Raw genomic sequence first — 12,769 nt, 5'->3', positions numbered from 1 at the left:
CTTTCTTTCTTTTCTAGGGTCTATTTTCTCACTTTACTTCCTTCTCTAACTTCTTTCCTAAGGGGCTTTCTTTTCCCAACACTCTTGCACTTCACGACTCTCTTGCACTTTCTTTACTTTCCTTACTTCTACCTTTTTCTTAAAGCTCAAAAAAAATGAAGCGGTACAAAAAATGTATTAAGATATATGTGTTGTGTAGGATTGTAATTTACCGTACTTCTAATAAAAATAAAATAAAAAACCAAAAAAAAAAACCAAATGTCCTTTTTCTTTTTCAGATCCACTTAGATTTGATGCTTCACTTGACAGCTCTTTCAGTGTGAAGGAATTTTGCATCTGCGGCAACTGGTTGAACTAGCTAGACCAAGTGTCTTGGCTCATTATCCAGTTGCCTATAGCAGTATCAATTTCCATGTCATTGCGCTGGCTGTTGTTTCATATATTTATTCCACCTTGTCTGCCATTGAAGCTGGTGGTACAGACACGGCCTAATCCCAGTTCGTCATGTCTGAATGATCCTCCAAAGTATTAAATCCTGCTTCCTTTTGTCATTTTGAATTGACAGTAAAGTTGAGAAACAAGGAACTGCAGATGCTGGTTTACAAAAAAAAAGACATAAAGTGCTGAAGTAACTTAATAGGTCAGGCAGCATCTCTGGAGAACATGGATAGGTGACATTTCGGGTTGGACTCCTTCTCAATGCAATCAGTTTGAGGAAGAGACCCAACCTGAAACATCCCCTATCCATGTTCAAGAGATCATATCTGACCTACTGAGTTGCTCCAGCACTTTGTGTAATTTTTGTGTAACAGTAAAGTTGCTTTCATTGCTACCTTAACCTTGCATCTACAGGCTTGGGATTGTGATCTTGCCTTCAGCAAATGAAACATTTGACTGTTCTAAACTGTTTGGCCTTTAGGGAGCAATGGCCATTGCAATGAGATGGTCTCAGTCTGGTGCCTTGGACTTGGTTTAGTCATCTTAGATTTTGATCTGACACAATGAAGTCCAGTTATACTTGTGGTGTTCAAATTCTTGGATGCCTTTTCCAATGGCAGATCTTGCATGCTTAACAACTTTGTCTGAATGCATTAATCTACCTTTAGAGTAGGGCATAACCTAAAAAGGTACTAAAATTGCAATGCAAGGTTGCATTACCCTGATCTAAATTTGTTAGAAATAATTATGAACTATAATTTGGCCAAGGAGTCAGAAGCAGGAAGAGACAATGAGAAAGTACAAAGTTTCATTGAAGAACTTTGTACTTTCTCATTGTCTCTTCCTGCTTCTGACTCCTTGGCCAAATTATAGTTCATAATTATTTCTAACAAATTTAGATCAGGGTAATCTGCACAACATTTAAACAAGACATCTCCCACCTCGTACAGTGTGAGAAGATCTGTCAGCACACATCTACACCCAGTCAATCTCCACCAGGACTCTTCAACTTCTGTGATATTGTTCACTTTGAAGAACATCTATTTGCTAGATATTTGTTTCCGAACAGTTCTTGAACTAATTCATTGGCCATATCCAGCCTCAGGATTACAGTCAAATTATCCACACATATACAACAGTGCCTTGGCTAACTTGGTGCAAACGTTGGCCCACGGTTTCTTCGCACTGTGCTAAGTGGTCCATGCAGAGACCTTAGACAAACAACATTCTCTGTGGAAAATTAGTTTCAATGCTGCAGACTCACTTTGAACCTGCAAATGACAGTCACCAAAGCCCATCAACAAATATGAAACGATTATTTTGATTAGCAATTTGTAATATGTTTGAGACACAGAATAAAGAGGTAGGGATTCATTTGCAAGACAATATCCTTGGTATGTAAAGTAACTTCTTTACTCAAACCTGTCCACCATCGCTGCGTGTGGTAGAGGTATTGTACACTCCAATGTCCTCATTATCTGAATGATCAGACAAACTGTAATGTCCCTTCTGTAGTCATTTCTGTTGGTGAGGCTTGAATGTGGCTGTATATCATTCTGTAGAAACAGGCTCTCCATATGATTCTTGTCTAATTCAGATCACAGAAAGAACTGACATTGTCCAAGCTGCTCTAACTCATCAAAACAGTGAAACTACTTGATGGGAACCAATTTGCCTCTATTTTGTAACATCTATCTTGTTTGGTTCATTCACATAGCACTGTTAATGGTTCCTCAATGTGACTTTAGTTGCCAAGGTAACAATTGGGGTTTTTGTCCCTCTCTTTAAATTGGTTATTTGTATCCAACTTACTGCAAGATCCTCCATCATAACCTTTCTTTTCAGACTTACCTTTATGATAACACTGTTAAACCCTTTTAGTTTAAAACTATATCGAACATCCTGGTTACTTGATTTTTCCAAGACTGTGGTATCAGAGGGTGCAAACCAGCACTGTATAAGAAGCTTTCACTGTCTCCATGGAGACACAAGAAACTGCAAATGCTGGAATCTTCAGCAAAGCACAAAGTGCTGGAGGAACTCAGTGGGTCGGCAGTAATTATGTAGGGAATCGATAGGAGACATACCGGGTAGGGACTCTTCTTCGGACTGATTGGAGTTGAGGGAGAAAGCTGGAAATGAGAGGTGGGGTGGGTCAAAGCCTGGCAAATGATAATTGAAGATAGATACAAAATGCTGGAGTAACTCAGCGGGACAGGCAGCATCTCTGGAGCGAAGAAATGGGTGACGTTTCGGGTCGAGACCCTTCTTCAGGCTCTCGACCGAAACGTCACCCATTACTTCTATCCAGAGATGCTGCCTGTCCCGCTGAGTTACTCCTACATTTTGTGTCTATCTTCGGTGTAAAATAGCATCTGCAGTTCCTTCCTACACAAGGTAAGGTGGGGGGGGGGGGGGGGGGGGGGGGGGGGGGGGGGGGGGGGGGGGGGGGGGGTTGATTGAAGATCTAAGTGACAAGTCTAGGTCATAAGCAAGAGGAGTAGGATTAGGACATTCGGCCCATCAAGTCTACTCCGCCATTTAATCATGGCTGATCTATCTCTCCCTCCTAACCCCATTCTACTGCCTGCTCCCCATAACCTCTGACACCTGTACTAATCAAGAATCTATCTATAGGTACACATAAATGCTGGAGAAACTCAGCGGGTTTCATAGATGCTGCTGTACCCGCTGAGTTTCTCCAGCACTTTTGTGTACCTTCGATTTTCCAGCATCTGCAGTTCCTTCTTGAACACAAGAATCTATCTAGCTCTGCTTTAAAAATATCCCCTGACTTGATCTTCACGGCCTTCTGTGGCAAAGAATTCCACAGATTCACCACCCTCTGACTAAAGGGAAAAGGAGACACATGGAAATTGAAAGTAACAGAAGGCATCCTTGCAAGAGGCAGAGTGGGAGGATGTGTAGTCAAGGCAGCTGTGGAGTCAATGGGTTTGTAATAGACGTTACTACATAGTCTGTTTCCCGTGATGGAGATAGAGGCATCGAGAAAGGGAGAGAGGTGTCAGAGGTAGTCCACATGAATTTGAGGTCAGGGTGGAAGTTAGTGGCAAGGTTGATTAAATCCAGGCGCTCTATGCAGGTGCAGGAGGCAGCCCTGATGCAGGCGTCGATGTCGTGAAGAAAGGGATGGGGGATGGAGCCGGGGTTATAGAAACATAGAAACATAGAAATTAGGTGCAGGAGTAGGCCATTCGGCCCTTCGAGCCTGCACCGCCATTCAATATGATCATGGCTGATCATCCAACTCAGTATCCCGTACCTGACTTCTCTCCATACCCCCTGATCCCCTTAGCCACAAGGCCCACATCTAACTCCCTCTTAAATATAGCCAATGAACTGGCCTCGAGTACCCTCTGCGGCAGAGAGTTCCAGAGATTCACCACTCTCTGCGTGAAAAAATTCTTCTCATCTCGGTTTTAAAGGATTTCCCCTTTATCCTTAAGCTGTGACCCCTTGTCCTGGACTTCCCTAACATCGGGAAAAATATTCCTGCATCTAGCCTGTCCAACCCCTTAAGAATTTTGTAAGTTTCTATAAGATCCCCTCTCAATCTTCTAAATTCTAGAGAGTATAAATCAAGTCTATCCAGTCTTTCTTCATAAGACAGTCCTGACATCCCAGGAATCAGTCCGGTGAACCGTCTCTGCACTCCCTCTATGGCAATAATGTCCTTCCTCAGATTTGGAGACCAAAACTGTACGCAATACTCCAGGTGTGGTCTCACCAAGACCCTGTACAACTGCAGTAGAACCTCTCTGCTCCTATACTCAAATCCTTTTGCAATGAAAGCTAACATACCATTCACTTTCTTTACTGCCTGCTGCACCTGCATGCCTACCTTCAATGACTGGTGTACCATGACACCCAGGTCTCGCTGCATCTCCCCCTTTCCCAATCGGCCACCATTTAGATAATAGTCTGCTTTCCTATTTTTGCCACCAAAATGGATAACCTCACATTTATCCACATTATACTGCATCTGCCAAACATTTGCCCACTCACCCAGCCTATCCAAGTCACCCTGCAGTCTCCTAGCATCCTCCTCACAGCTAACACTGCCCCCCAGCTTAGTGTCATCCGCAAACTTGGAGATATTGCCTTCAATTCCCTCATCCAGATCATTAATATATATTGTAAATAGCTGGGGTCCCAGTACTGAGCCTTGTGGTACCCCACTAGTCACTGCCTGCCATTGTGAAAAGGACCCGTTTACTCCTACTCTTTGCTTCCTGTTTGCCAGCCAGTTCTCTATCCACATCAATACTGAACCCCCGATGTTTTCATTTGCTTAGCCAATTGTATCCACGTTTTCACTGCAGCTTCGATTACTGAAATGTTGTTCCATCTATTTTGTTAAACAAAATGTGAACACTCAAAGGGACCATAACAGCTGTATTAGCCGCACAAATACCTTCTGTTACTATATTCTGCAATTTGGACCCTTCATTCTGATGGGCGCAGCAGTAGTGTTGCTGCCTTACAGCGCCAGAGACCCGGGTTCGATCCTGACTACGGGCGCTAGTCTGTACGGAGTTTGTACGTTCTCCCCGTGATCACGTGGGTTTTCTCCGGGATCTTTGGTTTCCTCCCACACTCCAAAGACATGCAGGTTTGTAGGCTAATTGGCCTGGTATAATCGTAAATTGTCCCTGATGTAGGTGTGTGGGGATCGCTGGTCAGCACGGATTCGGAGGGTCGAAGGGCCTGTTTCCGCGCTGTATCTCTGAACTAAACTAAACTTGAACTTTCGATTTCAAATTTAATAAAATATGGAACAGAGTAAAAAATATTCCACAGCACCGTATAACCAAATAGGAGCAGGAGTTGGCCACCTGGCCCTTCAAGCCTTGCCATTCAACATGATCATGGATGATCTGGCTTGGGTCTCATCTCCTCCTCTGGTGCCAGTTCCCATGGCCTTCAAATCCTTATCTGTCTCCTCTTGAAATACATATATTAATTTAGCCTTCACAATCCTCCCTGATGGAGAGTTCCAAAGGTCTGCTAACCTCTGCAAGAAGATATTCCCATGCACCTCAGTTTAAATGTCCACCTCCTCATAACCAGGCCTAGTCTCTCCTGCCTTTGGAAACATCTCAAGACCTATCCTGTCAGGCCTCCTATGGTTTTACATGTTTCAATCAGATAAAGCCCTTTACACATGTACAACATCACAAGAGGAATAGATCAGGTAAACAGACTGAGTCTTTAGCCCAGATTAGGGGAATCGAAAACCAGTGGGCATAGGTTTAAGGTGAGGGGGAAAAATTTAATGGGAACCTGAGCAGTAACCTTTTTACACAAATGGTGGTGGGTGTATGGAACGAGCTGCCGGAGGAGGTATTTGAGGCAGGGACTATTGCAATGTTTAAGAAACATTCAGACAGGTACATGGATAGGGTAGGTTTAGAGGGATATGGGCCAAAAGCAGGTAGGTGGGACTAGTGTAGATGGGCATGTTGGTCAGCTTGGGCAAATTGGGCCAAAGGGCCTGTTTCCACGCTGTATTACTCTGTGACTACTACACATCACGCTCTGTCTCCTCTTCCAAATCATTCATTCTAAATAATTCAGGGCCTTGAACTGATTCCTGTGGCAATCTACTTGTTACATTATTCCAGCTCCCTTTCTTCCATATGTAAACCAGTCTTCAATCGATGCTGACACATATCTCCCAATACCAGGATCTTTTATCTTGTGCACCATTCTTTCATGTGACAACTTATCAAAGACACTTTGAAACATTCAGGTGCATTACACCAAGGACATCCTCCTTCAATGAAAGCCATCAAGTGCCTCCTTTAACCCACTCATAGAGATTTGCTTTCCTCATTCCTTGTCACAAAGTCAGGATCCTTTTCTCTACTGAAGATAAGTGCAAAGATGTCATTGAGCATGGAGCCCTGCCTTCAGTCTGCCACTTTCCACTCTAATTCACTCCATTTGACTTATTTAGTCATAGTCATACAGCACTTAAACAGACCCTTTGTCCAATTCGTAGATGCCAACCAAGATGCCCATTTACTGTAAGCTGGTCCTATTTGCCCACGTTTGGTCCCTTTACACCTTTCTTCTCCGTGTATTGTTTTTGACTGTTTACTTTTATGTCTACTCGTGATTTACTTTGTTATTTACTCCTGTCACTCAGTAAATCTATCACCAATATCTTCTAAATCTTTTTTCTGATGGTGGGTATGTGGAAGGAGCTGCAGAGGACGCTGTAGAGGTAGGTACAGTTACAACGTGTAAAAGACATCTGGGCAGGTATATTGGCAGGAGAGGTTTCGAGGGATTTGTCGAAAATGCAAGCAAATAGGATTATCTCTGGTAGGCGACTTGGGCCGGATGGACAATTGGGCCAAAGGGCCTATTTCCATGCTGTATAACTATGAATATATGACTATATCTGATCTCCTCCATACTGTACTTTCTCTATTCAGTTTGATTGTTTGCTGAATATAAAGGAAATATGAAAAAACTTAAACAGAGAATAAGTAGAGATAAAAGAACCATGAAATGTCTTTAGCGTGTAGGATTAAGGAAAATCCCAAGGCATTTTATCCATACATTAAAACCAAGAGGATTGTTAGGGAAAGGGTATGTCCACTCTAGGATGAATGATGGAATTTATGTGTAAAGTCACAGGAGGTGGTTGAGGTACTAAGTGAGTACTTCACATTAGTATTCGTCAAGCAGACAGACATGGAAAATAGAGTGTACACAAAAAAGCTGGAGAAACTCAGCGGGGGCAGCAGCATCTATGGAGCGAAGAAAATAGGCAATGTTTCGGACCGAAACCCTTCTTCAGACGGAAAATAGAGTGATCAGGGAGAGGTATGTTGATATCAAGTTGACATCAAGAAGGAAGAGGTGTTGTGTCACTCAAAGAACATTACGGTGGAAAAGACTCCAGGGCCTAATGGAATCTATCTAGTTTTATGCTTAGGTTTGTTATAGCCACATGTACCAAGGTACAGTGAAAATCTTTGTTTTGCGTGCTGTCCAATCAAGATCAGATAATACTATACATAAATGCAGTCAAGTCAAACTCAAGTACAATAGGTACGGGAAAAGGGAAGTTAATTTTTAAATTCTTCTTTCATCAATGTTACCATTTATTTAATAAAGTTTAATTGGATTCATTTTGGCACTGTAGTGTGAATTTTGCGGTAGAAAGCCATATAAATTATAGAACCAAAATTATCTTATCTTGCGATTGTGTCAAAGCTGCAAAAAGCAACTCTCCCAGATATCGCTCACATTTATGCCTAAATGGATCGGAATTTGTTTCCACCATCTTCGGGAGAGATCACGGGAGCTGTTGTGGTTAATCACAAGGTATTTTGCCAGCTTAAACTGTGAGTCCTAAACCAAAAATGAAACTCAACCAAATCTCTCGCCCAACATTTAGTAGAATCAAATTGTCAGGTTGGTGGCTTCATTGCTAGTTCTGGGATCCTGAAATGTGAATTATTTACCACATTTCCAACGTACCTTACAACAATACACTTCTTTTGTAAGATATTAGCAGCAGAAACTGTCCTTGTTCTGAAGCTTGCGTTGGATCAGGGATGTTATTATCTGCCCCTAGTTTGATCAGGATTTCCATTCACAACCAGGCCAAGGTTTAAAGTGCTCTTGTGCATTAGAGGACCACGTTGGACATATTCGGACATATTTGGGACATCGGGACAGAGAATTGAGAATTATGGATCAAGTGCAAGCAGATGAGATTAGTTTATCTTGTAATCACGATCAGGACAGACATTGTGGGCCGAATGACTCATTCCTGTTGTTCTATATTGTGTATTGTTCTATAACCAGTCTGTACTCTATTCAGAAGGTTCAAAGTGGGCCAGAGCCTGGTTCTTGGGTTGGATACGAGATTTTGATTTGTAATGCCCCTGTCCCACTTAAGAAACCTGAACGGAAAACTCTGGAGACTTTGCGCCCCACCCAATGTTTCCGTGCGGTTCCCGGAGGTTGCAGGTGGTTGCCGGAGGTTGCAGGTAGTGGAAGCAGGTAGGGAGACTGACAAAAACCTCTGGGAACCGCACGAAAACCTTGGGTGGGGCACAAAGTCTTCAGAAGTTTCCGTTCAGGTTTCCTACATGGGACAGGGGCATAATGATGTTTCCTGCTGAGGTCTCCCCCTAGGTTCTGTCATGCTGTAACATTGGGATAGCGGAGATTGTATTTGAAAGGGGTTTTCTGGATGCTGTATTTCTTGTTTCTATGTGTTGCCTCCATGCATTTGTCTATCACCCCCAGACAATCACCATCCCCAATGAACCAGTCATTGTGCACTCAGTAATCTTTCTACAGGTAAGGTTTCACTGCATTTTCAATGTGCCCCAGGTATTGGATTCTTAAATAGTGTAACGGTAAAATAGAGACCTCAAACACTTTGTAACCGTCTTACTTCCCGAGGAAGGGGGCATTATTATTAATTTATCATATCTGTTAAATCTGAATAAGGGTAGTGCCCCACCAGGAAGGAATGTTGCTCTGGGAAGTGGGCACGCTTCGAGTCATTGAATTTTACGGCGTGGAAACGGGCCCTTCCGCCCAACTTGCCCACAGCGTCCAACATGTCCCATCTACACGCACGGTGGTGCATCGGTAGAGTTGCTGCCTTACAGCGCTTGCCTCGCCAAAGACCCGGGTTCGATCCCGGCCACGGGTGCTGTCTGTACGGAGTTTATACGTTCTCCCCATGACCGGATTTTCCCAGAGATCGTTTTTTTCCCACACTCCAAAGACGTACAGTTTTGTCAGTTAATTGACGTGTCAATTGTCCCTGGTGTAGTGTGAATGTGCAGGGATCGCTGGTCGGTGTATGTTGACAATTGTGTGTTTGGCACATGCATGGACTCAACAAGGGCTGCCAGAATATGTTCACGGCCACCAGCCATTGAAGTTGTGCGACAATCATTGGTGGGTAATAAGAGATGGGAACAATGTTATGATCAAACTACCTCATTGGTTTCTTCTGTGTTTAAGTTGAAGACTGTGCTTGCTGATTAACCCCTTGCATGCCTTGCTGCTTTTCCAGATGCGTTCGACCAAAAAGGTGTCTGTCTGGCCGGTGGGACTAGTTGGGGGGCGGCGGTATGAGCGGCCGCTGGTGGAACAAGGCCGTGTGGTGGGCTGGTACACCGGCTGGAGACCAGACAGACCCTTCGCCATTGACATGGCAGGTAAGCAAAACTCCGTCCCTACTGCGTTTTGATGTGTTCATTGAACTACTCTGGTTAGAAGCCCAGATCTAATTCCTGCATTCAGCTGGCATCAGTGAAATGCTTTCAGCCAAGTCTTGCACTGACTTAACATTAACAGTTTAATATTATGGTTAAGGGTGGCGCAGTGGTAGAGTTGCTGTCTTACAGCTCCAGAACCGCCGGTTCGATCCTGACCGCGGGTGTTGGCTGCGTATTCTCACCACGATTTTCTCCAGGTGCTCCGGTTTCCTCCCACACTCCAAATACTTTTTAGGTTAATTGGTTTGTAAGATAGTGTTAGTGTGCGGGGATCGCTGGTCAGTGCGGACTCGGTGGGCCGAAGGGCCTGTTTCCGCACTGTGTCTCCAAACTAAACTAATGGCCCAATAAAGTAAAAAAAAAAACACATGCACACAATTATTCATCTTTATGTGCGAGATTATAATGACCCTAAAGGTACGGTTTAGTAAATTGCTGAATTTCCTCATCTACAAGGTAAGCGAACCTTCAGTGTTGTTTAGGGCATATGACACTAGGTAGTAAATCCTATTCTTTTAGTGTGGAATCCACTGTCAACACGAGATATTTCTTCTTTTATGAACGGTGAAGGAAGAATTGTTCTGTCTTGAACTCATTTCACATTGATTTTTAATGTCCATATTTTATTTAGCGTACATCAAAATGAGTAAAATGACAAACTTTACTATTGGTACCACGAATCAGTTTTATTCTTCGGGACTTGCAAACTAAACCAATGAAATGTGCCGGGAACATGTGTGGCTGTCTGCTTGGGGAGAAATTGATAGCTTCTGCCAGTAGGTGACTGAGACCCAGCCTGTCATTGTCCAACATGCTAACCACACTGCTGCAGTTAATTCACATAAATACTACTGAATTATAATGGTCCAATTTCCAAAAGTGATTGGGTGAAATTTGCCATGTGGTGCAACAAAAAAAGGAGAGGGATGGGATTTTTAAGTCATACCAGGAATGGCAGGTGACCTTTAATCCGGGCAAGTGTGAGGAGTGGCACATTGGAAGGTCTAATGAAGTGGGGAAAGTACGTTTGATCGAAGGGCCCTCTAAGTGCGGAGGGATCTTTGGGTCCAAATCCCTGAACACGGAAGCCTCTTGTAATGAGGCCCAATGTACCTTTTGCTATCTTAATTGCTTTTTGCACTAACTTGCTGGTGACTGATGTACAAGGACACCCAGGCCCCTCTGTGCATCAGCTTTTCCCAATCTGTCTCAATTTAAAATAACCTGCTGCCTTGTTTTTCATAACGAGTAACTTCACATTTATCCACTGCACCTGTCATGTACAGTATTTGCCATTCATTCAATTGTCTTAAATTTTCCTGAAACGTCTTTGCATTTCCCTTCGACACAGAATCCCATCTAGTTTTCTGTCATCGACATATTCAGAAATATTACATTCAGATTGCCTGAAGCAGTTCATTAATGCTCAAGCACCGATCCCTACCACATGTCACGTCACTGCTTCCCACCTCGAAAGGTTCCTACAGAATATTGCTACGGACATTATATTCCTCCTCTCTGCTTCCTTCCTCTCTACTGATTTCCAATTTGTCCCCGTTCATCAATCCCCGAAACCTTGTGCTTTAATGCTGCACACTAACCCTATTAAAGGCTTGCTGAAAATCTGAATGCATCACATTTACTGGTTCTGTTCTATTAGTTACTTCATCAAAAAATTCCATGTGGTTTCTCAAGCACAATGCCTATTTCAGAAACCTCGGGCGGTGCAGTGGGGGCAGCGTGGAGTTGCTACCTTGCAGCACCAGAGACCTGGCTTCAATCCTGACTACGGGAACAGGCTGAATGGAGTTTGTCTATGTTCTCTCTGTACACGCGTGGGTTTTTCCCTTGATGCTCTGGTTTTCGTACTGACTCCAAAGATGTATCAGTTTATAAATTAATTAGATTTTGTAAATTGTCCCTAGTGTGTCGGATAGAACTAGTGAACGGGCATTTGCTGGTCAGCGCGGACTCGGTGAGCCGATGGCCCCGTTTTCACGCTGTATCTCTAAACTAAACAACATTTACTAAGAGTTCTGTTATTGCCTATTGCAGAATTAACTCCAGCATTTTCTCTTTTCAGATGGTTGGCAAATTAATCTGTAGATCCCTGATTTCCCTCCTTTGTAAACAACAACGTTACATTTACCTCCCCCCACACCCCCCCCCCCCCCCCCCCCCCTCCCCTCCAGCCTGCCGAGATCCCTTCACAACATGGGGAACTTTAGAAAATGATAACCAACATTCCTCCATGGCGACCACTTACCGCTTTGGGATGCTGATCATCAGGTCCTGTGGATGTGTTGGTTTTCAGTTCCAGCACTATTCATTTCTCCAGCAGTATACTTTAAATAACCAGTTTCCTTTCATTCCTCCTTTCATTAGGCTCATGGGATCCCTTAAATTTCAGCAGAGATATTTGTGTCTTTGTCCGTGAAGATAGAACCAAACTGTTAGTTTAACCCCACCACCATTCTCTAAACACTAAATTAAATTAAACTATTACTTCGTTCATTTACATTATCAATGCACCTTTTTTTACGACAATGGACATACATTTGTCTTCCTTCATCTTTTGCTTTCCCCATGCTAGTCAAAGCTTTTTCAATCCATTTTCATGTTCCTTACAAGTCTGATCTCATACATTTTTGTTCTCTTAATCAATCAATAGGTCCTCTTCTTGGGGAATTCATTACTCAAAAACTTCAGGCTCCATAACTATCTTTAGTTCCTTTAGCCATGGCAGCTTCTCCCTTTATGTTTCGGTGCTGCTGTTCACCAGCCACAGGGTAGTCTCACGGATGAGCTCTGGGTGAGCGATGAAGTGAACAGGGCTCGAGTCTAGCTGTGACTGTAGTCAGTGAGCCTTGGGTGCCATTCCTCCCACGCACACCACTGCCTGCAGCAGCTTAACAGGTCATTAGTGTTTAGAGATACAGCATGGAAACAGGCCCTTCGGTCCACCGAGTCTGTGCCAAGCAGCAATAATCCATCCATACACTAGTTCTAGTCCACACACGTTGGAAAATTTACAGAAGCCAATTAAC

The 12,769-nt window shown here is 43.4% G+C and overlaps 1 protein-coding gene across 2 annotated transcripts in view; it reads left to right on the top strand.

The window, feature by feature from the left end:
* b3gat2 (beta-1,3-glucuronyltransferase 2 (glucuronosyltransferase S)) overlaps positions 1 to 12,769 on the top strand; it is a 46,177-nt gene that overhangs the window by 24,079 nt on the left and 9,329 nt on the right. The window contains exon 2 of one of the 2 annotated variants that reach the window (XM_055636098.1): positions 9,518 to 9,662. The exons of the other annotated variant lie outside the window; for it this stretch is intronic. Coding sequence (XP_055492073.1) covers positions 9,518 to 9,662 — 145 coding nt within the window. The remainder of the gene's footprint in view (positions 1 to 9,517; positions 9,663 to 12,769) is intronic. 2 annotated transcript variants of the gene reach the window in all.

The sequence above is a fragment of the Leucoraja erinacea genome, chromosome 5 (genome assembly GCF_028641065.1).
Source record: "Leucoraja erinacea ecotype New England chromosome 5, Leri_hhj_1, whole genome shotgun sequence".
Classification (NCBI taxonomy): Eukaryota; Metazoa; Chordata; class Chondrichthyes; order Rajiformes; family Rajidae; genus Leucoraja; species Leucoraja erinaceus.
Note: the sequence above shows the minus strand (reverse complement) of the source record. Positions and strands in the feature narration are given on the sequence as shown.